This window comes from Natator depressus, chromosome 1, assembly GCF_965152275.1.
Source record: "Natator depressus isolate rNatDep1 chromosome 1, rNatDep2.hap1, whole genome shotgun sequence".
Taxonomy (NCBI): Eukaryota; Metazoa; Chordata; order Testudines; family Cheloniidae; genus Natator; species Natator depressus.
Genome location: NC_134234.1, coordinates 50443710 through 50469670, shown reverse-complemented (window position 1 = coordinate 50469670; position 25961 = coordinate 50443710). Strand labels below are relative to the sequence as shown.

The 25961-nt window shown below is 39.2% G+C and overlaps 1 protein-coding gene across 6 annotated transcripts in view; it reads right to left on the bottom strand.

Moving 5' to 3' along the window:
- Positions 1-25961, bottom strand: part of NBEA (neurobeachin) — an 844329-nt gene that overhangs the window by 397108 nt on the left and 421260 nt on the right. For all 6 annotated transcript variants that reach the window (XM_074959554.1, XM_074959563.1, XM_074959572.1 and 3 more), the window contains one exon: positions 8237-8298. In XM_074959554.1, coding sequence (XP_074815655.1) covers positions 8237-8298 — 62 coding nt within the window. The remainder of the gene's footprint in view (positions 1-8236; positions 8299-25961) is intronic.

Sequence of the window (25961 nt, the reverse complement as noted above, 5' to 3'; positions counted from 1 at the left end):
TCCTCCAGCAACTGCAAATGTTTCAAGCCTCCCTCCTCCGTCCCAAAGGCTATCTCAGATAAGGCGGTGAAAAAAAACGCACGTGCGATGAAATGTTCTCTGAGCTCATGCAGTCATCCGGCACTGACAGAGCTCAGCAGAATGTGTGGAGGGACACAATAGCAGAGTACAGGAAAGTTGCCGATGAATGTGAGGAGAGGTGGCGACAGGAAGATCAGAGGAGGCATGAGGCAATGCTGGGGCTACTGCAGGATCAAACGGACATGCTCCGGCGTCTGGTGGAGGTTCATGAATGGCAGCAAGATCACAGACTGCCGCTGCAGCCCCTGTTTAACCACCCTCTCTCCTCCCCAAGTTCCATAGCCTCCTCACCCAGACGCCCAAGGACGCTGTGGGGAGGGAGAGGGGAGGCTCCGGGCATCCAACCACTCCCCCCACAGTGGACAGCCCAAACAACAGAAGGCTGTCATTCAAGAAGTTTTAAAGTGGCCTTTTCCTTCCCTCCTATCCTCCTCCCACACCCCACCCAGGCTACCTGGTCAGTTATCTTCCTATTTTTATAATCAATTAATAAAGAATACATGTTTTTAAACGATAGTGACTTTATTTCCTTGGCAAGCAAGCTGTGATCGAAGGGGGGAGGGTAGGTGGCTTACAGAGAATTTAGAGGCAACCAAGGGGGCGGGTTTTCATCAAGGAGAAACAAACAGAAGTGTCACACAGTACCCTGGCTGGTTTTCAAAGCTGCTCTGATGCGCTGCGCGCCCTGCTGTACTCTTCTAACCGCCCTGGTGTCTGGCTGCACGTATTCAGCGGCCAGGCGATTTGCCTCAACCTCCCACCCCGCCATAAACATCTCCCCCTTACTCTCACAGAGATTGTGGAGCACACAGCAAACAGCAATAACAATGGGAATATTGGTTTTGCTGAGGTCTGAGCGAGTCGGTAAACTGCGCCAGAGACCCTTTAAATGTCCAAATGGCACACTCTACCACCATTCTGCACTTGCTCAGCCTATAGCTGAACAGCTCCTTACTACTGTCCAGGGTGCCTGTGTACGGCTTCATGAGCCAGGGCATTAAAGGGTAGGCTGGGTCCCCAAGGATAACTATAGGCATTTCAACATCCCCAACAGTTATTTTCTGGTCTGGGAAGTAAATCGCTTCCTGCAGCCATTTAAACAGACCAGAGTCCCTAAAGATGTGAGCGTCATGAACCTTTCCCAGCCACCCCACGTTGATGTTGGTGAAACGTCCCTTGTGATCCACCAGTGCTTGCAGCACCATTGAAAAGTACCCCTTGCGGTTTATGTACTGGATGCCCTGGTGGTCCGGTCCCAAGATAGGGATATGGGTTCTGTCTATAGCCCCAGCACAGTTAGGGAATCCCATTGCAGCAAAGCCATCTAGTATGACCTGCACATTTCCCAGAGTCACTACCTTTGATAGCAGCAGGTCAATGATTGCATTGGCTACTTGCATCACAGCAACCCCCACAGTAGATTTTCCCACTCCAAATTGATTCCCGACTGACCGGTAGCTGTCTGGTGTTGCAAGCTTCCACAGGGCTATTGCCACTCACTTCTCAACTGTGAGGGCTGCTCTCATCTTGGTAATCTTGCACTTCAGGGCAGTGGAAAGCAAGTCACAAAGTTCTATAAAAGTGCCATTACGCATGTGAAAGTTTCGGAGCCACTGGGAATCATCCCAGACCTGCAACACTATGCGGTCCCACCACTCTGTGCTTGTTTCTCAGGCCCAGAATCGGCGTTCCATGGCATGCACCTGCCCCAGTAACACCATGATCTCCAAATCTCCAAATAGAAATCTGTGTTCATGTCCTCCTCACCGCGCTGCCATCACCTCCTCGCCTAATTTTTGAGGTGCTGGTTCTGCATAAACTGTACGATAATGCGCGGGGTGTTTATAATGGTCATAACTGCTGTGGTGAGCTGAACGGGCTCCATGCTTGCCGTGCTATGGCGTCTGCTGGGGCAATCCAGGGAAAAGGGCGCGAAATGATTGTCTGCCGTTGCCCTGACGGAGGGGGGGCGACTGACAACATGGCTTACAGGTTGGCTTACAGGGAGTTAAAATCAACAAAGGGGGCGGCTTTGCATCAAGAAGAAACAGAATGGCCCCCTCAAGGATAGAACTCAAAACCCTGGGTTTAGCAGGCTGTTGATTTCACGGAGGGTGGGAGGAAGGGAGGAGAAAATGAACACAAAACAAATCTGGTCTATTTCTTGTTTTGATCCACTTCATCTATCTTTATACATCTTGCTGGCAGCAGATGGTGCAGTACGACTGCTGGCCATCGTCATCTCCTGGGTGCTCGGTAGAAGACGGTGCAGTATGACTGCTGGCCATTGTCGTCTCCTGGCTGCTCATTAGAAGATGGTGCAGTAGGACTGCCAGCAGGACTGAATCGCCATGAGACGAAACTTAAAAGGGAAATGACCCAGCTGAGTCACTCCCATGTTTGCCCAGGTGCCCCTGCCTGACCTCACTGAAGTCGGCTAAAAGAGCGCCCTGGAGAACAGTGATGATGACTACCAATCATACTGCACTGTCTGCTGCCAAAGGCAATGAGCTGCTGCTGTGTAGCAATGCAGTACCGCATCTGCCAGCACCCAGGAGACATACGGTGACAGTGAGCTGAGCTGGCTCCATGCTTGCCGTGGTATGGCATCTGCACAGGTAACCCAGGAAAAAAGGTGCAAAACGATTGTCTGCCGTTGCTTTCACAGAGGGAGGGAGGGAAGGTGGGGCCTGACAATACGTACCCATAACCACCCACAACAATGTTTTTGCCCCATCAGGCATTGGGATTTCTACCCAGAATTCAAATGGGTGGCAGAGACTGCAGGAACTGTGGGATAGCTACTCATAGTGCAACGCTCCAAAAGTTGACGGTTGCCTCGGTACTGTGGATGCACTCTGTTGACCAAATGCCGACTAAATGCACTTAGAGCATTTGTGTGGGGACACACACAATCGAGTGTATAAAAACACTCTCTACAAAACCGACTTTTATAAATTCGACCTAATTTCGTAGTGTAGACATGGCCTAATTGACTTAAGCTAAACCAAAAAATAAACCACTCAAACTGAAATAAGTGTGTCCACATCAGGATTTGCACCATTTAACTAAATCCTGGATTTGTGCTGGAAATGGCCCAACTTGATTATCATACACATTGTAAGGAGAGTGATCACTTTAGATAAGCTATTACCAGCAGGAGAGTGGGGTGGGAGGAGGTATTGTTTCATGGTCTCTGTGTATATAATGTCTTCTGCAGTTTCCACAGTATGCATCCGATGAAGTGAGCTGTAGCTCACGGAAGCTTATGCTCAAATAAATTGGTTAGTCTCTAAGGTGCCACAAGTACTCCTTTTCTTTTTGCAAATACAGACTAACACGGCTGTTACTCAAATAAAACCAATGCAACTTTTTTTGAATAGCCAAAGCCCTACATCAGTCATTCTTCCTTAAGATTCTTTGTTGTTTTTATATACATTTCTTCCAACCTTCCTACATCTTTTAGTGTTAAAGTGTCTACAAATAAACATAGTATTCTAAGTGAGATCTCACCATAATGATAGAGGGTGGCTAGAAATTCTCCAATCCACTGTGTACATTGCCCAATATTATTTTGGACTTTTGATACCATAATAAACTGCAAAGCTCATATCTGCTTTACTGTACATTCACTCCAGTGTTTCCATCTACTATGTTTAATTTGTCCACTAATTCTGTAATTCTTTCTCTAACGCTATCAAAGTAATCTAGCACAATTTCATTTTTGTAAACCATTTACAGTTCCACAGCTTCTCAAAGAAACTATTTTCAAAACCGATTTACACCTGAACTGCAAGATTGAAGTTTTGAAATGTTATCTCTATGAGAGTCTCATAAGACGTTTTATTTGTTAATTGTAAGTAAATCAATCATTTTTGCTCATTATATGTGAAATTTCCCTCATAATTCTCCAGGTGGCGTCTCTTGGGAGATCTTGTATGCAATGTGTAATGTCTAAAATCCAAGTCTTTCCTTAAGAAAAGGAATCAGGAACAGATCTTTTCCTTGCAACACTACTCACTCTTAAAATGCATCCTTTGCAGACCCTTGGGTTATGATCCTGATTAAACTTAAAGCATAGTGGGGAAAATCCCTTTTAGTTAATCAGAAGAATAAATGAAACATAGCTTCAAAACTGCCAAGCACTGAAGTTTGTTAGCTATTAAGAATTTCAATTTGTTACTTTATACTTTTAAAGCAGGTGAACTAGTAATGTATTTTAAATAAAAAATGTCTTAGTATTTAAGAAAATAAACCTCTCTTGTTGACAGATAAGGTACAGAAAAATGTAAGTGATATCTGATAAGGCTTTATTATAAAAACTTGAAGAATCCTATGGGATAAAATCACTCAATTTATGCAGAAGCTGTACCTCTGAAGAAGGGAAACTTTAAAAGAAATCTGGAAATAATTAGAAGCTATTGTAGTATTGCAAAAAGATTGGAAAAAATATTGAAATCTATATCTGCTACATATCAAAGAAGAAAATATAATGAAAAAACTAATGTAAAGAAGCACTTTTTAAAAAAATTGCATGGTTTGAAAAATCTGCCACTCAAGGCAGCATCACAGCTGTGACATAGAGTACTAGGCAATGGGGAACAAAGACTATAATCAAGCACAGATCTTGTCAAAAATAACACATCTTCATCATTTTTATGCGAAAATATACTGCATCCAGGATGAGGATGCCTGCTTTATACAACATGCAAGTCATTACATATTACCAATTTTCCAAAAAAAATATTTTAAATATTTGAAGAACCATTTTTGTTCTATGTAAATATAAAAAGAAAATAAATCTAAAATTAATTTAGTTTTTAGTCTAATAAAATGGGTGTTGTTATGGTTGGTTAAAAGAAAAAAATACGGAAAGATATACCAAAAATACAGAGAAGAGAAAACAATTCTTAAAACGAAATGATGCACTATAGCTACAGAAGTTCCTTAAAGCTTAAAATGTATTTTTCACAGAGACTCAAAATTCCTTTGGGGGAATGGACTTGATTGCATATCCTTCAGAGTCTAAAAGGCTACCCATATGAAATGAATTATCCATGACATGTACCTTCAGACATTTGTAATGTGATATTTCATGTAAATTTAGACCATACCTTGGACGTGAGCCACTGGCAATGTTAAGTTTATTCAGGAGCTCAGATAAGAAAAAAAATTCTGACATCCTCGCTAATCTGTAGTCGTTAACATGGAATTTCTAACATAAAGAGCATAAAAGCATCTAATTTGCTGTAGCAAATGAAAGGAAAACAAACTTTGCATTTCCCTTTCCTTTTTCAATGTCTAAAGTTACCCTGTTCTAGGCAAACAAAATCTTACTTTTCAAAGGTTTCTAGATCATCTGTCTTTTGAAAGACAAAAATACACAAGGCAAACTTCTACAAGTAATCTGGAGAATGTAATACATTTTGAACATCCATTTTAAATAAAGATTTGCTCATGTTATCAAAAAAGCCGTAGTTACAACACAAATATTTAAAAAACACACAAAACATATAGTACTTCCAATCTGTATTTCTCAAATCATCTTATGGAGAAGGGCAGGTACCATTATCCTCATTTTATATAAAAATCAGTGGCAGCATTAAGAACGGAACCCAAGTCTCCTGACTCCCGGTTTTGTGGCATACTCAGAAAACCACACTATCTCCCTATATGTATTTTCTCAAAATCTCTCTCCTCTTAGCCAATATTTTCAACTATTTTCTTCATATTCAAATTCTTGAATATTTATTTAGTATACCTTTTTGACAGCTAGTTTTAAAATTAAACAGAAAAGAAAGTCTATACAATTACTTTATATACAATATTGGGACTGCAAGTCTGGTGGCTTGGTGGCACGACTTGATGTCATACAACGTTCTGGGACCATGCTGGTTAGATTCATTTTAGAAGTAGTATACTCAGGCTTGATAAAAAAGAGGGGAGAAGAGTTGTACTACTACATTAGAACCCTCTGTTGACCAATTCCTATAGGAACATTTCATGCCATTCTGTCAGAAGACAACAATATAGAAGGAAACAATGTAATGTTACAACAGCAATCTCTGAATTGCCTAGTGACAACGGGGTTCTAAATCTTCTTAATAGGATGCAAATGGAAGAATCCCTAAATGCTACGAAATGTCAGATTTGGGGGACATAGTAAAAATTCTTCTTTATGTGGGTGATTGGGTAGAGAGAGGAAAGCTTGTTTATACAAAAAACATTAAAATTCTTGGTAAAATAGAAACTGAATAAATAATTCTATTTTTTTAAAATCTGTGTACACGCTTTTTTCCACTTTGAAAACTGGACAGTTATACATTTTGAATCATTAAATAACTTTTCTAAAATGCATAAAAATATCAAATTGATTTAGCTACATTTGTTAATAGCTTCACTAAGAAGTCTAACGAAAAAGCATTGCAGAAAGAGCTTAAATTTCTCACTCTTCCTTTCAATCAATATTTGAGGCAAAGTTTCATCTCCAGGGCCCTTAATGGCAGGAATTCCTGGAGCCAGCAAATGAGTAATGTTAAACCTATGATTAGATGATGAGGCCATCAAAGACACTAGACCCTAATGCTACATTCCACTTTATTCCTGTGATTTGCAGTAAAACCAAAGACTAAGGGAGAAGGCATTGTAAGTTATTCCTTCCCTCAAGTAAAGGCTTCAAAAGCTGTTAAAAAAAAGCAGCATGACATGAAACTCAAAGGCCTTAATGGATCTTTTGGAATTTCCCTTGAACCCAGGACTTAAGCATTAGGTAACAAATTTTTCAAGTGCCCTGCAGGAGAAGGTTTGAAGTTCAAACCCCACTGAGGATTCCTGCCAGTGATGTATTTTTCTTTAACTTCTCCCTAACCAATATCCATCTTGGCTAAAAGAAAAACAGGATCTAATGATTTCCTTATGGGTACAGGCTTGAAGAAATGTAACCTACGGACTGGCAAACAGCAGGTAAGTTGAAAAAAAAGCAGCTACATTCAATTGTAAATATTACTAATTTTCAGCTCTCTGTACTTTTGACCAGTCTTCACTTAAGCTGTCACTAAATACTCATTGTTTGGGCATATTTCAAATATGCACAGTGGATTCCACAATACAAACTAAAAGCAAGTACAAGCTTAGTAATAGTGGGGTGTGTGTGTGTGTGTGTGTGTGTGTGTGTGTGTGTGTGTGTGTGTGTGTGTGTGTGTGTGTGTGTGTGTGTGTGTGTGTGTGTGTGTGTGTGTGTATCTATATAGGCACCTCATTTACACACTACTCTGTATACATTTAATTGTTATTTAGGCATTTTTGTGTGTGTGTTTGTTAAATAATATGAAATTAAAGCTTTGGAGAAAATTTAGAAGCTGTTTGGGATTGGGGATCTAACAGGGTCATACATATTTGCTGTAGAAAATGAATGAAACCAAAGAATATTTGTTGATTCTTTAATACAACTACATTTTACAAGATGACAGGTATGTATGAAATCTAGCCAGTAACACATTTTAAATTTACTTAAAATCCACGGGTGAATTATCAGAAGCACCAGGAGAAGTTCTTCAATTTCAAAATATTTTTAATGATTTTGTATTCTCAAATTTTTCATCTTTTTAGATTTCTCACAGAAACACTTAATTATGTTAAATAATTTGAATGTATGATATTGGAAAAATGGAAAATAAAAAAGATCCAAACATCTGAGGGATCATTAATAGCCATTTTACCCAGCTTTTTAAATACTGACCGAAAGCTTACATTAAATGTCCAATAACTTATGTCATATATCCTAGAGGTAAAAGTTAATGTCACTATATAATAACGTTTTAAAAATAGCTAATTCAGGAAGATAAAAATTTAATGTGAAATTATGACCAAAAATTCTGCATAACAGGATAAAGTATATCATGTATATGCATATATATTTTACACATAACTGTTTAGAAAAGATTACTTTGCATGTCAATATGAATTTACTGCTGCTCTACAACATGTACCAAGAAATTACACTGTACAGAAATGTGTGAGAAATGACATTTGTACTTGCATCGTATTCAAATAGAAAGAATGAAAGAAAAAAATAAGCAAGAATAACAAACTCAAAATTTAGTAATATGTCACTGTGTGAAGAAACTAATACAATTAAAGCCAAAAAAAGTCTTACCTGTGAACAAAGCAGCATAACAAGTTCAACCACAGAAGTACTCGACTTCATGCAAACAAGCCCTGCAGTAAACAAACAATCAAAAGTGAATTAAAAAGGTTACTTATATTAAGTTGTCAGAACTCTGTGGTTTCATACATTCTATAAAACTGAATTTGTTTCCTTAAAACCAATCATTCAAATTTACTGAAACAAGTTTGAAGTGAAAATGGCCTTAAGAACTTTTGATTCAGGTATACATAAATGTACAGAAAGGAGCACACAACTGTTTGGAATCATCATTGTCATATGTAGGTCATAGGTTTTTATTTAATCATATTTTCTATTTAAAATAAGTTTTTTTGAGGGTTAGTGCATTTCAATGACTAGTACAGTAGAAGGCAATCTTACCCAAGAAAACTTCATATAGAAATACATTGTGAATATACCACAACAATCTTTGGAGGCCTGAACCTACATAGACTTATGCATATGAATAACTTTAGTCACATACTCTTGTCTTTGCAGGATCAGACCCTTGTTTAGTAACTAGTTAGATTTTCTTTTGGAAAATTCCCCTTCATGTAGCTGAAAATATAAAAGGTATAGTTAAGGAAAATATGATTGCCATAATAGCTGTCATTTGTTTAATGTGCTTCTGAAATAATACAATTAACTACAGGCTTCCACTAAAATGTCTTAATATAAATGTTACTTTGTTTCCCCCAAAATATGGGTTGAAGATGTAGAAGAGAAATAAATTTTCTTAGTTACAGTGTCAGTAAAAATAAAATCAACACTTAGAATGATGAATGAATTTTGTCATCTGTAATTCTTAGATCAATCATTTATAAATTAAAGCAACATGAGCATAGTTAAATATACAGAACTTTATATTTAACTCTGAATAATTATTACAATATAATGCGTTCATATTTATTTGCAGCTTTAGAACTGTAGATTTCCTTTTGGAGAGAGAATCAGTGTCACATCTTTGCATGTAAAAGATACATTTTAAATAGTGGATTGATTCATTTGAAATACAATAGGCAAAAATACAATAGAAGAAAGGTTTGTTAATTTTAAATATTGTAGTTTCAAATTTTAAAATTAAAAAGGATATACATTCATTTTAGTAGTTTGGGACATAGACACGCTTCCTAGGATGTTGAATAAAAATGTCAAATATAGAAAAAGTTTCTTCATAGCACTAGTTACTAAATGGAAAGTTGAAAAGCAAATGGATCTGTTTTAAGTAGGTTTCAACAAACAGCCATTCAACACAAAAGTACTCCTACACAATAACATGTATATTTATTGCAGGTAGTGGATAAATACTCTTTTGTGCCCACTCAGCTAACAACCCCATCCTTATTGTACTGTAATACAGAACAAGCTGTAAGAAGCCACTAGTATTCCATTTTATCAGTTCTATGAGCAGACAGTTAACTAATGAAATAAGATGTAGATGTGAAAAGCTCATTTAGGGAGACAATTGCTGTAATTGATCAGCTATTCTTATGCTCAAGTGCTAGAGGATCAAAAAAGATTAATGGGACACTTTTCACCTGCAGGCTACCTCAACTATTTGAAACCTGACAAAGAAAAACTAAAGAGGATGACCAAACTATACAGCTAAATCAACACAATTAGCATGGATAATCTGAGTATTTCAAGACAGAATGTACTGTTTGCACCTATATAAATCCACCTTAGGTTCACTGGAATTCAAAATTCTATTTCTGCCCCACATACATATTTCCTTTCAAAATTAAAACGTTTGTCTTTCAGTGTGCGATTTAGGCAAAATAAATTATAAAAAAATAATTCCTGTTAAAGTAATTTTCTCAAAAATTACTTCTTGAACTATTAATTAATCCTTTAAAAAGAAAACAAATGTTTCCAGTTATCACATACAATTGAGTAGAATAAAGACAAGATAACTACATTAGATAAGTAGCTAGGTCTTCCTCTGTATACCTTTGATACATTTTCAAAAATAAACAGAGTGAACTATGTGGAAAATATTTTGTACACAGCACAAATATGCCCAATGCACATTTTTCTGTTTGTTTCATAACATTAGAAATGTCTGAAGTCCAAAGGCATTTTATAGTAGTTAAGTCATGTGCAGAGCTCTCACTGACATAGACAGTTTGGTGTGTGGAACAAAAGTTGAACAAGACTCCATCTGACAGAAAGACAAAATTATTATTCATTATTTCTATTATGCTAATAATTTAGTATCAGGGTCCTTTTGTATTAGGCAGTGTGCACACAACAAAATACCTGCCTAAAGGAACTTACAATCCATATTAGAGCAAATGTAGCTATTTGTAATATAAAAAGTTACCATAATGTATCAAACTTTGAAAAATCTTCCTTGTATTATTATTGGCCTATTGAAGCGAGGCCCCACACTCTACTTCATAGCATTTATCTGTTTGTCTGGATGTAATATGACAACTTTGGAACACTGCGTCTGATCAATTCCAAAATTTCAGGTAGAACCCTATTGATTTGGGTGAGGGGGGAAAAAAAAACAGACTGGGGAACTGAAGGACACAGAGCCTCTGACATCTGGTTAGCACACCAATCAGGTCTGTAATTGTCTATAGATCAAAGGCAGTTGATGACAGCTATTAAACACCTTTCATCATAATGCTGTTCCCACCCATCTCATTCCACTACATTTTAAAATGTTGACACCCTGAATGACTTATCTCTCAGACAGAAAAAAGGAAGTTATTTAACAAATTACAAATTGTAAATATTTAACCATTTACACATGAAAACAGGTGAGGAGGGAAGGCAGCTCACAGGAAGCCTGAATGTGTGTGGAGTGTGTGTGGGGGGGGGGGAGTGGCAGGGAGTGGAGGGATGCAAGGAGCCTCTGCCTACTGAATAGGAAGGCCACTTGTCTGGTTTTAACATAAGAACATAAAAGCGGCCATACTGGGTCAGACCAAAGGTCCATCTAGCCCAGCATCCTTCCAATAGTGGCCACTGCGAGGTACTCCAGAGGGAATGAACAGAATAGATAATCATCCAGGGATCCATTCCTGGCAGCCCTTCCATTCCTTCCTTAGGAAGAGACAGGTATTAGTAATTTTGAACTGGATAGTCCTCTTATCGGGTGGTTTCTTCCATCTGGTTCTGAAACAAAACTGTACGTGGATTTCTCCCATATTGCACAGGGGAACACCACTTTGAAGAGCGTGCAGTACGCCCCCCCCCCCAACCCCGCCCGGTGTGACCCTACACACACCATGCATGCAAGGGTCATGCCGGCAGGGGCAGGGCAGCACACTCTTTAAAATGACACCTCTCTGTCCAGCATAACCTCGCATGTGCAGTCACACCAGCAGGGGTGGGCCATGCCGACAGAAGCAGGCCCACGTTATTCCCAGAATAGCAGAATGTCCGGTGTTCCAGGAATGTTTGAGTGGCCACACTACAAAACAATAAAGTGTGCAACCCTCTAGACAAGGGTGGCCTAACAAAGGAAAAGTGAGGGGGATGCACAGAGCTTCTAGCATTAGCAGAGGGGGAAGTGGTAGCGCACACAGAGACCCTGCCATGGGGGCAGGGAGGATACACAGCGCTTGCCATATGGAAGAGGAGAGACTCGGAGGTACAGCAAGCCACTGGCATGGGTAGGAGAATAGAAAACCCTCATATTGAAGGAACTATATCCTGTGTCCAAAGAATTGGGGACATACAGAGCCCCTGGCATGAGGGAGTGGGGAGCAGATTTGCAGGGAGTCACTGAAATAGAGGGGAAAGAGAGGCAGGCACTCAGGGAGCTTGTGAAGGGAAACTGAAGGATGAAAGGAGCCCATAGTGTGTACAATGAGTTTGGCCTACTGAAGCAATCAAGCGTGCAACCCCTTCTAGCTACGATAGTACCCAGAGGCCCATGCTGATACTGGGGCCCCATTGTGCTAGGCACTGTACAAACACACAGGTAACACACATTTTTCCCCTGATGGGCTCACAGTCTAAATAGCCAGGCAAAAGGTGGGAGAAAAGAAATTTTATCCCCATTTTACAGATAGGAAAGTAAGGCAGAAAGTGATGGAGTCACTTCCCCAAAGATCACTCTGTGCCACAGATAGGAACAGAATCTGTGTCTCCTTAGTCCCAGTCTTGTGCTTGACTTGCTAGCTTACCCTTCTTTAAATGAAATAAACATCATTCCACAGGCAATGCATGGGGGGCATGTGGAATCAAGTGCCCCCCAAGATTGCTGCTTGGCTTGCTGCGGGGCAGGAGGAGAGGGGTTCTGTCCTTCTCCTGCTGTGTCTACCCCAGATACACTCAGCCCCTCTCCCCAACAGCCAGGCCCGCCACTCAAGGTCACTGGTCTGTGCAGTGCAGCAGCTGCCTGAGAAAGTCTGGCTGGGCAGGCGGCGGCTTCCACTCCTGGCTAAGGCCTGGCTGCCTGGGACAGGGACCAAGTGAGCCGGAGTCCCTTCTTTCCCCACCCGGCATGTTTCTGTCTCACTTGGCCCCTGTCCCCGGCCCACCACTGCCTCCCCATCTAGGCTCTCTCAGGCAGTCGCCATGCTGCACAGAGGAGTGACCTGGCATGGCCAGCTTCAGCTGCATGAGAAGCGGCTCCGTCCCGCTCCCTGCCCAGCCCGGCTGCCAGGAAGAGCAGCCAAACGTGCTGGGGGGCAGACGCAGTGAGAGAAAGACAAGCCCCCCTCTCCCTCCCACAGGTAATGTAGGGTGAGGAGAGCGTGTTGGCCCCAGGGTGGGTGCAGGGCGGGGAGGTCACTGGGCAGAGGAGACATGTGGGGCGGTCACGTGTCCTCCCCTTTAGATTGTGTCCCGTCCCCCGCAGTCTGGGGAGGACAAGTCATCTGTGCATCATTCTTATTTCAGAGTGATTTTTAGAAAAATATACAGTCATTAAATTGGGTACAGATTGCTACAGCAAATTAGAGGAATACAAAACTGTGGCTTTTGAGATTGTGGAAAACACACATCAATTCCCCCCCTCCCCCCCATAGCTCCAGTGATAAGATGTGTTGTAATTTGAAAGAACTAACTAACTGTTGCCTGCGTTTTTCAGCTTTCAATGGGTTGTCCATATACAATCTATATCAAATGCTATTAAAGAAGCTTAACATAATTATTAAAATACAAGTAGATACTTCTCGCATACATCAAGGTCTTTGTTCAACTGAATGGACTATATGCTGTCTATATTTGCTCTTCTTAGTACTTTCTTCATGGTCTAGTCTCAGTTCATTAAATATAACCATCAAGTTCAGCAGTTTGATGGCAACAATGACCACATGTATGGATACAGTAACTGGGGGCACCAAGTGCACGACCTTAGCTAATCTGTAATAAATGATGTATGGCTGGTAATTAGTTGGAAATGCTCTGGTTTTTCAGTGCTCTTCAGTTGCCTCTTAATATATGGTAATTATTTCTTTTGCCATCACTGTGACCTATTAATGCATAAAAAAGATTAATTTCAACTTTACTACTTTAAGTTGTCTGTGGCATTAATACAATGAAAGCTTCAAAACTTTAAACTCACCATGCAGAACTAGTCAAGCTGTATGAATTTCTTTTTCTCAATAAATACAAAGGAGGATGATAACATCATTTTTTAAAAAAACCTTATGAAAAAAGATCATGGTTTTGAATTTCTTTTTATTATTATTAATACAATGTGTGTAGGAGTCTAACTGAAATACCATCACTATTTCGTCTGGTCTTTATCAAGGTTTGTCTGCAGTTTCTTTCAATTATTTTACTTTGGGTTAACTTAAAACCTTATTGAACTAGAATCAATTGTAATATTAGCATGGAAAAATGTTTTATATCCTTTATGGCGCTTAGAAAAACTCTTAATAATTAATCAGATCATTAGAACCTGCAAATAACTTTAACTCAATTACAGTTTCTAATTTACTGAACAAGTCTCAGGTATGTTTATGCAGAGAGTGAGAAAGCAGCTTACTTATTATAGACTTAATTCACATAAAAAACTTGACACTCTCTCACCAACCCATGGCATATACTCAAAACTTAAGAAGCTCTATATAGAATATAAGCATGTGTGAAGAAACAAAGCTATATTATTGTTATATGCATTATTTTTATTACTATGTAGAAAGTGCATGAGATTAAGAATATTTGGAAATGAACACTGCTTAAATCTCAAATATTGAAAAAACTTGAACGGGATACACCTTTTCCTTTCCTCTTCTAATTTCTTATTGGCTATTTTTGATTTCTTTCCCACTCATACAGGGTCTTCCATGTCCTTGTAACAAACCTAAATTCCCTTAGTTTATCTGTAGGGATTGCTATTGAGTATCACAAGACACTCCCCTTCCACAGGAGCTGAGCACTCTGTCTCCACCACAAGTCCCACAGTCCCGCCTGGCCTGTATATCCAGGGATGGAATGGAAACCAAACATGGATCTCTTTACCTGACACAGCACAGATAATTACAACTGTCCAATTGTATTCAGCCTTTCCATTGTATTTTATTAGTGTTTATTAGAGATGGTTCACCAAAGTCGTGATGAAATCCATATTAGGTTTAGTCTGAGGGGTCGTATTGGTGACTGGAGCAAGATTAGTTTCGGGTTTAATGACATTAAATCTATTACAAACGTATTGTGAGATTTTGGTTGAAAATGGCAAAATGTTTCAAAATTAGCAGTTCTTGTAAGATTTCCTCCATCTGGGGCCAAAACCTTATGACTGTTTACTTGAGGGATTCTGGCCATATCCAAAGTGGAGCTAGAAAATAATCTTCCAGTTTTTGAATTTAGAAAAAACAAAAAAGTTATGTGTGCGTTCACATCTGTATCCTTCCATTTCCCAACCTAACCTGACATTCAAAGGGATTTGGATTCAATGCTCTGGCTTTGGCTCAACTGTAGTACTGACTATGAGAGATACACGAAGGGTAAGCCAGTACTGAAGTGATAAAGGTTGTATAGGGAAGACAAAGAGCTCAAGGAAGAGTGCAACAACAGAGATGGAAATGCTGGAAATGACTGATATATGTATAAAATTAATTATTAATTGAAATGAGACAGCTTAACTCTTGGACAGGGAAAAAGTGTGAAAGGTTATTGGAAGGATGAGATGACTTAAGTCAGCTCACAGAGGATCACTGTAAGAGGTACTTGCCTGAGCCCAGCTCTGGAAAGACAATGAATTAAGCAGTACTTAATCAGTAGCCAGCAGTGGAAAAATCCTTCCCTGTTCAACTAACCCATATGATAGTTTTTTATAGAAATATTGTTAACTTGGTACTGGTGGAATATTAGTGGCTCCCTGAATCAGGTGGGCTGTGCCTTCTCAAGGGAAAAGATGAAGGAGTACTGGGAAAGATGATACAAAAGGAACATGCAGCAGGATATAACCCTTTGCAAGGCTTACATTGAAAGCTGGATTTCAGAACTGACAGCATTGCATAGCTTATATGTAATTGGGTTATGTTGGTGGGCTAGATTTGCCAATAGTGTAAAGCCTGTCAAACATTCAGTAATGGTGGAAAATCTGCTGGGGAAATGCCAGCAGTGGCACAAACCGACTACAACCTCACATAACCTGGGGGTGGGGATGGGGTCACTGTAGTCTAAGAAGTTGGCACCAATCAAAAATGTGGCCGGTAGAGTCAGGGTCACTGATTGAGCACTGATCCTCAGCAGGTCTTGCTGGCAGAATTCCTATGGAGAGCCTCAGGGCAAAATAAATCGGCCCCTATGCTAGGCACCATGAGAGATGGGCTGCATAACCATCACAGCCTGATGCCCCCACAAGGGGTAAATCCCCAATAGAGTACAAGGGGCTGCTAATGAGAGGTATCATTTAAGTGAATATAAATTTGACCCAGCATTTTTATAGTTAATAAAAATTGTTATGTTTACATCTCAGTCTCGTCTGGTCCTGGTACCAAGTACTGTACAACATGTGTAACTGTTATTCTCTGAAGTTAGTATCCTATATATAGAAAAGCCATCACCTTGTTTCTTAGGCCTGGTCTACACTGGCGGGGGAATCGATCTAAGTTACGCAACTTCAGTTATGTGAATAACGTAGCTGAAGTCGACGTACTTAGATCTACTTACCGCTGTGTCTTCACTGCGGTAGGTAGACTGCTGATGCTCCTCCGTCGACTCTGCCTATGCTTCTCGCTCCAGTGGAGTACCGGAGTCGACGGAAGAGCGCTCAGCAGTTGATTTATTGCGTCTTCACTAGATGCGATAAATCGACTCCCGCTGGATTGATCACTCTGGAGGTAAGTGTAGACATGCCCTTAGACATCAAATAGGTCACTGAGGAAGTATCTCTCAAAGTTTGTGGGGATTTCTGGAACTCCTATCTTAAGAACACTATTGTGAGCATTGATAGGTCATGTAAACAACACAAAATGCCTCAAATTGTCAGTTCAATTTGGACTAAGATGTAAGAAACAGATCCTAATTCTAGTCTTACAGTAAAAAAGCATGTGGATTTCTAAAATATTGAAATACTCTTTCTAAAAGAAAGAACAGCTACATATCCTTATCCATTCTGGTTACTAAAGGGAACCTAAAGTAAAAACATAACATATATAGAATAGTAACATAATGGCAAAAAACCACAACAACACTGTGATTATAGGAAGGCCATTTAGTGCAATATATACAAAATTTACTCTTAAAAAATTACAGGCTTTCACACTATCTCATGAGCTATAATGATGCAAATATTACAGAAATTGGTGCCACATTACTCTTAGGAATCCAGTCTCTCACTAGAATTTTTGTCCAAGATACATTAATGTGAATGGAAGTCATATATATAATTCTCATACATCAAATGGAGATGAAAATACTTAATCCATTAAAAAAACACCACTATTTAATTTATAACATTGCACAAAAGGGTTTTCAAACATCATCCATTTTGTCCTTTTCCACATCTGGTAATTCTTCAGTAAGACATCAGTTACTGATGTTCTTAATGTATTATATTTGTGTTTCCCTCTTTTAGTAAAAATAGTTAGCTCCGGGCACCTTTGAACATATTTTGCAGTGATAGATTGTATTAATTTATCTTCTCCAGCTGACATAAAGGGGGCAGATCTTCAGCTGGTGTAAACTGACATAGCTCAATCAAGAATCTATTAATATGACACGCACTAACCGCCAATGGTACAAAAGCATCCAGAAGATAGTTTTAAGGCACCAATTTTGGCGTCAACTGAAGGGAATGGGACCACTTTTGAAGCAAGGTGCTATTTAATATGAGTAAAAGTATCAGAATTTGGCCCTAAATTATTAACAGCAGAGCAACTAAATTCACATGTCTCAATCTACTCAATCTAGTTCTTTTAGCACATCTATACCAGCGAATAAAAACCCAATGATCACATTTGAATTTCTTCTCATTCATATTCACTAATATTTCTTTGCCCACAGTTGATCTACCACTTTTGGACACAGTTCAAACTGACAGATAAGGAGTGGAACCAGCCGAGCTGCAAGCTGTTAGCATAGCACAGTCCTGAGGTCCTCATGCAGTTCTATAGATCCATAATTTTTTTTAAGACCAGAAAGACCATTATGATTCCTGCACAACACAGACTACAGAAATTTACCCAGTAACTCCTCTATCTAGCCCCATAATTTGTGGATGAACTAAAGCTTATCTTTTAAAAAGACATCCAAACTTGAGTAAAGACTCAGTAATGGAGAATTTACCAACCCAAATCATAGTTATTTTGAAATATTTATTTTTGTTTTTCAGTTTCCTTTATTTCAATGACACTAACCGTCCTGGTATTGTTATCAGCTCCCCATAAACCAGCATTGACATCACTCTGTCTCCTTCATTTGTCATCCTACATTTGTCTCCACAGACAGACAAATTCTTTTGCCCTCATTATTTATTATTTGTGATTTGCCATTATAAAAATGTCTCCATAGACCAGAGGTTCCCAAAATGTTTTTTGCTGAACCCTCTTTAGAAATTCATGACACATGTATGCCCCCTTTGTCACAGGGGAAAGGGGAGACTTAGATGGTGGTGAGTTCAGAGTCCGTGTGAAGGGAAGGTAAAGGTGAAAATCCTGATGTGACCAGCATGTGTGCAGAAGAGACTCGCGTGCCCCATTCAAATCTCAGCTGCCCAGAGAGGCAACTGATGCACGGTGGCTCTGCAGACTCCCTGTGTGTATGTATGCATGCAGAGTGCAATGTCTTTGCTGTGGGGCCAGCACGTATGCATGGCACCACCATGGGAGTGGGGATGGGGGTAGGGTGTGAGAGAAAGAGAGCGAGAGAGAGAGAGAGGAGGAAAAGGGAGTACGTTCTCACAAGGCTGTGGCTGTCATGACAGTTGGCGGGGCAGCAGGTTGATGGCACTGTTGAGTAATGGTAACAGGGCCCCAGAGGGTTGGGATCCTGGATTCAGCCTCCCCCACTCACCCTGTCCCAGGGCACACAGGGGATAGGGTTGGATTAGCACTGGCTACCCTGAAGAAATAAAAAAAAAATCTTAAGTGGTGATGTCCTCGTGCTCTCCCGGTGATCTTATTGCACCACCCAGGGGTCTGTGCCCCACAGACAAACACCACAAATAGCATAAAATAGTTTTGATCAAATGACCCACACCAATCAATGAAAAATAAGTGTAAAGACTAGACAATGTACTGTGTATGCTTAGCAGTTAATTTAGAAAGGTAAATGCCATTAGCACCTAAACTGCTAAGCAGAACAGAGTAAGGGGTATCTTTTTATACCTCTGTTGCAGTCCTTTTTTATTGTACAAAAATGTATCCAATTCTGGGGGAGTGGGAGTAGTTTGTTTTAATTTCTAAATAAAACAGGCTTGATAACTTCCTAACATTTATGCTCAAGTAACATTGACATGTGGTTAGACAACTTGTTTACCAAGTTTAAAACTGGTGCAATTTGAAACAGCTCAGCTACTAACCCTTCAACCACCAAATTGTATCTTAAAATGGAAAAAATAGCATTTAGCTAAGAATATGCATATAATTATTTTAAGTGTAGTAGCATGAGGCGAGTTAAATAGAAATCATGATCGAAAGATTGTGAAATTAACTATGTATTACTGCTAATTTTTGTAAACGACTTTTAACAAAAACTTTCTTTGAGTTATCCTTCCAAACTGTTCTAATTCAGGATTTAACCACACCTTCTCTGATCAGTAAGTCTTGGTTTTCCCTGGATATGGTTTCTTGAATCTGGGCTGTGTCCAAATGTTGATGCTTTTTCCTCCACACCATTTATAAAATCTAACTTTTTTCCTCTCTGTCTAGATAGCAAAAACTTTTGTGATCAATCTTGATTACTGCAACGTCCACCTTTATGGTCTTCCTGCCACCCACGTGTTGATTCTACCTCAACTTCCTTGTAAAATATGGATGCTAATATTTTCTCCTGCATATCTTAATCCAATCACTACACTGCAAATGATACCAGTTTCAATACCCTTTTTGTGCGCATCTCAAACAACTGTTTCTTAAAGTATCAACTATTCTGTTCACAAACTTTGTGAACTTATTAGTGACCAATCACTCTTTCTGTAATCCCGATGCTTCTTTTCTAACCTCATCATCTTATTTTCTTTATACCCCTTTTTGTCTCTTCTGTGAAATTAGATTGTAAGCTTTTTAGATAGGGAACACTTGTAATTATATATTCTGTAAGGTGCCTTACAATTTTTGGTGCTGTAAAATAATAATGTTAAGTCTGGTTAACGATATATTAATTAAAAGAAAGATGTGAGCAAGTCCATACACTGGAGATGCTTGGAAAGTATAGTTTTTCTGTGGAGCTGTGTCTCCACTACTCAAAATACAGAAATACAGATGTCCACATGGACCTCTTTAATTTTTAATCTATTTGTACAGGATAGCTTTGGCTCGGTCTATTGTGAATGTCCCCAAAATGTCCAACAGCCATTAACATACTCAAAATTCTAGGTTCTTAGTAAGGTAAAACTTTGCTGCCCTCCCATGAATCCAGACAGTGAAACTGTTTTACCCTGTCATCTGAGAAAGGCGGGGGGAGAGAGAGACTTCTGCACAAAGAAACAATCAAAATCACCTTATTTTATAGATGATATTATACTAGGTTGTTAAGTGAGAATGACTATAGAAGGTTACTGACTAAACAACAGCTAAAATCAGAAATCACCATATTGTCCATACGGCCAAAGGGAGGCTTGCACAAGATCTCTAAGTCACAATTTAAACTACAGATTAGGACAAACTCCCAGACAGAGATCTGTATCTTATAAGTGCCCTTAAGAAACTAATCATCAGCTTGGGAAACCAGTGAAAAAACAACCACCCTATATTGGACACACAGAGGGCAGAAACCCAACCTTTTGAAATACTGATAGTCAGGTACATACCAAAAACTTCCTGCAGAAGATCTAGGACTTTGTTCAAGGCACACACACACAGAGCTGTTTCTTAGGAAACTAAAAGAACTTCTTCCAAATAATGTAATAAGTAATGGAAGTAAAGGGACTCCTTTCTCCAAGAGAGCTAACCCCTTGCACGTGAAGTCATCAGAGACAGGATCTGGAGTATAGGGGTGCAGAGCCTATCACTAAGACAGGAGGTTGGGAATCTGTGTAAGGAGTCACTACTTGTACACGAACAGCTGGAATGTTGACAAACCAGGCTCTTCTTGGGCAAGCAGAAATAGTTACCAGGGCATACATCTGCCTCAATCTTTCAGACAACCTTGACTAATGGGAAGCTGGGGATAGGAGGGAGTCAGGTAAAGCAGGCCCATGGACCAAGGGACAAAAAAGATTCTATGGTAGGCCACAATAGACCACATCTAGGTACCCACTGCAATTCTTCTGGAATTAGGTACTCATCAATGACATAAACAGGTCATATATGGGAACTCCCACCTGGACAAAGGAGTTCTAAATAATAAGAGGGAGCGACCACTCCCTAGGAAAAACTGCATTTTAGTTTAGCCTGCATGGATGACACTTCAACATACATAGTATCAAGCTGTGGCTCTGATAGTGAAATAATTTTAAGCCTACTGATTGGAGGAGACTGACAGAAGCTAGCTTGTCTATAGATGGAAGTTATCTCAATATAAGTTGAGATGTAAATTTAGACACATACAATTATACTGGTATAACTCTGCGTGTGGACACTTTTATTCTTGCATAATAGTGCCCTTTTTTGCTTGTTGGTTGTTTTTTGTTTTGTTTGTCTCAAGCCTCTTTGGAAGGGGTTTAAGGTAAACCAAAAAAACCACTAATTCTTGAATAAGAGAGTCCACCTGGGTAGTTGTACCAGTAAAACTTTTCTATATAGACAAGCCCAGAGAATGGGAGGAAGTCAAAGGATATGAGTTATCATTCAACACATTTCTTTCCACCATCTCTGAAGGCCCTAATGCAGTTTCTTAATTTTCTACCCTCATTACTAAACCTTTGAGTCAGTTTTCAGCAATCAATTTTGTTTTTATATTTAATCTATTGCATTTTAGACTTATAAACAGTGTAAAATAAATTCTATATCCATAACACCTCAACTGTAGTGTTTTTCAAGTTAACTTGAAGTTGGCCAAGAGTTTTTCAAGTTCTTTCCTGGTTCACGTCTTGAAGGCAAGTAACAAAAGCATGTACATAACCAACAGGATGTATTGCAGGAGTGTATATAAAACACATGGACAAGCAAGGGAGTTTTGTACTGTTGTAATGTTTAATTGGTCACCCAATTAAAGGTTTCAACACATGTCATAAGGGCAAGTGCTAAACAGATACGGGTTTAAAGGCACATTGAACACTTTGAAGGCTGTGAAAAACAACCACTACCAACATCAATTTTGGAAAACCCCTGGGTATTGAGGTCAGACTGAAGGTAAAGAACTATTATATTGTATTATAGAAGAAATGTTCCAGAGCAAAACCTGACACTGGGATGTTATTCACATCCTACAGGTTTATCAAGGCTAGATAGTTCTCTGGGAGAAATTGCTAGGATCCCTGTGTAGACTGATTCTATTTTAAACCTCATGGGGGTAAAGAGTAGGGCAAATACCAGTCTAACCATTTCAAGTCCAAAATCAAGCAGAGTCCCCTGCTGGGTTTTGAATGATGAATTAAGTAGAATAAGAGCTGGAGAACCTCTGCCTGCAGGGAACCGCAATCACAGCATGAACATCCTTTAGATGCTGAATAAAATTCTGGCACAGTGCCTCATTTTTCTTTGGACCTCAACAGAGGAGGAGAAAATAATATAAGAAAAAAGATGCTTGTCCTTAAAAAAAAAATTCTACTACGTAGTCCAGTGTTATCATGCACCAGTTCCACTTGTTTGATGTGATGAGTCCACCTACAGGTTATGTTACATAGTGCTTACAAATGAAATGGCTTGCTCAGAAAGCCTTTATAAAATTCTTTTCTTGGAGCAACATCAAGTATGTTTCTCCAGGTTTGATCCAGGATGAGACAAATTGGCAAAAAAAGAAAGAGAAATTAATTCTGCATAATAGCAGAAGGCTAGCTGGCTGCAAAAGAAAGGTATGGGGGTGGGATGCAACACATCAGTTGGCTAGCGGGATCCTTGGTCCGACCCATGATGGCCATTCCCTAAGGTCTTAAGCCACTGACCCTAAATGTACCAAGACCAAAGGAGTACAAGTATTTCCTTCTTTGACAGAGTTACTGACCTAGTGGATAGTGGGGAAGCAGTAGATGTGATATATCTTGATTTTAAGAAAGGCTTTTGACACTGTCTCACATGACATTCTCATAAGCAAACTAGGGAAATGTGGTCTAGATTAAATTAATATAAGGTGAATGTACAAATGGTTGAGTGACCATATTCAAAAAGCAGTTATCACCTCTGTCAAACAGATGGTATATCAAGTGGGGTTCCACAGGGGCCGGTCCTGGGTCTGGTACTATTCAATATTTTCATTAATGACTTGGATAAAGGACTTATAAAAATTAGTGGATGATGCCAAACTGGGAGGGGTTGCTCACCCTTTGGAAGACAAGATTAGAATTCAAAATGACCTTTACAAATTGAAGAATTGGTCTGAATTCAACAAGATGAAATTAAATAGAAGACAAGTGCAAAGTACTTCACTTAGGAAAAAAATCAAATGCACAACTACAAAACGGGGAATAGCTGGCTAGGTGATTGATAGTACTGTTGAAAGGATCTGGGGGTTACAGTGGATCACAGATTGACTATGAGTCAACAATGTGATGCAACTGCAAAAAAGACTAATATCATTCTGGGGTGTATTAACGGGAATGTCATATGTAAGACATGGGAGGTAATTGCCCTGTTCTATATGGCACTGGTGAGGCATCAACTGGAGTAGTGTGTCCAGTTCTGGGTGCCACACCTTAGGACACATATGAACAAATTGGAAAAAGTCCAAAGGAAACTAACAAAAATGATAAAAGGTTTAGAAAACCTGACCTATCAGGAAAGATTAAAAAAAAAACCTGGGCATGTTTAGTTTTGAGAAGACTGAGGGGGAACTTGGTAACAGTCTTCAAGTGTGTTAAGGGCTGTTATATAGAGGATGGGGATCAACAGTTCTCCATGTACACTGAAGGTAGGACAAAAAGAAATGGGCTTAACCTGCAGCAAGGGAGATTTAGGTTAGATATTAGGAACAACTTTCTAACCATAAGGGTAGTTAAGCTCTGGAATAAGCTTCCAAGGAAGATTGTGAAATCTCCATCACTGGCGGCTTTTAAAAACAAGTTGGACAAACACCTTTCAGGAATGGTCTAAATTTAGTTGGTCCTACCACAGTTCAGAGGGCTAAACTTGGTGACTTCTTGAGGTCCCTTCCAGCCCTACATTTCTATAAAGTCTTCAAGGGGATATTCTACTACAGTTTTGGACACAGAATTTGGTCCAGGTTTTCCTCAACGGCTTGAGAGCTGAAGAGTGACAACTAGCTTAAAAAAACCAAACTGGGATGCGCTATCCAAGACTGCACAGGACAGACAGGGCCTGAGAAATCCAAGAATGTCCCCTGGTCCAAATTTCTATATGTTCAAATTTTCCAAGTACTTCCTTACCTGCTCTCTATGAAGAGTTATTTGTATTAAGTCTTCCTTGTTTCTTAATCATAAAATTTCCATTTTTGTTAATGAAATTTTAAAAACAAAATTCAGCATTTCAGCCATTCTCAATACTTCTTCCCAACACCTCTTACTCATGAGATTTCTTAATTTGTCAAAATTTACTTTCCTGAAATCAAATGCCTTCTTCGAGTTCTGTTCTATTAATCCATTCCTTATTATACCGAATGAAAGTAATTGGTTTGAGGCTTTCATATTATTCTCTCATTTTCAGTCAATTGTTTGCTATACGTAAGAAACAGATCCAGGATAGTTTCTGCTCTACTTGTAATTTTTACATTTTGAATCATAAAGATGTCTTTTTTTGTTAACTGGTGTATCAGTGATGAGACAGAGTCAAAGTACCAATTGACAATCTCTTTCATCCTAAAGTTAGACTTGAATCACATAGGCTAAAGACAAAGAAGAGGGCATAATAATTAACTTCTGTTAAACAGTGAAAAGCATCTTTGTAACAGTCCAAATCATTAGACCATGATGGACTTTTTCTGCAGAAGTACAATTATATGTGAAATTAATTACTGTAGATTCACTTTTCAAAAAAAGTGCCAGATGATATGCATTTTCTAGTAGCTATCTGAAACTCCGATTTGTAATATTTCTGGCCATGTTAAACGTGTTCAGAACATACACTTCTGGGTGGGAATCTTAGCAATTCAGGAGTTAAACCTGAAAGATCAGGACAACACACCTTGTTCCCTACTTCACACAATTCCTACAACCTAATTAAATGGCTCATCAAGCTAGTAGTATATCATTGAAGACACAGGGTGTTCTTCTATAACTATCGTGTGGCAGGTGCTCAGGGAAGATTGCACTGTGGCTAAAATAAGCAGGGGTTTCTGCTATGACAGTTTTCAGTTCCTGTGTATCCAAAGATCTGTGAACTGTTTGTCAAATAGTGTTTTCTGCCAAAAAGAGTGGAAGCTGTAAAGTCTTGAATGTTGGTTCTGTTGAATGGCATGCATCTACATATGCTGATTTTTACTGTCCCTTTAACCTTTCATCATTCTCTGATCCAGATGTATGGCAAATTTGTAATATGGGACCTCTTCATATTTATTTGACTTGTCAAAATGTGCTTTTGTAAGAAACATTTCATGTCCTAGTAGCCTTTTAAGTGGTATGACTGTACACAGTGAGGCTGTTTCAGTAACATCTCTTTCGGTAATCTCAATTAGGGAAAGAATCTTGCATAACTGATATATATGAAATTCCAGCAGGCTGTACACAACAGTTTAACCTAATTCATCAGCAACTTGTTTCTGTTTAGGAAAGGGCTGTAAAATATGCACAGTAGGATTCCAGTCTGTAGTGATACTTTCTGTTTGGAGCTTTTTGTGTAATAAACACCTGCTGATTTTCATGTGGTTGGAACCAAAGCCTGCAAATTCCATTCTTCATCACAAAAACTCATGAAATACCACATGAAAGCAATGTGCAAAACATTCCACATGTGTAAAGCCACCCTCATCAAATGCTCTAATAATATTCAGTTGTTCAATGCATTGTTAGTGACACTGAACACTCTTCAGAAGTTCGGAAGAAAGTCACTTATCTCTACCTCAAGTTCTTTTTCCAATTTTTAGCCATATG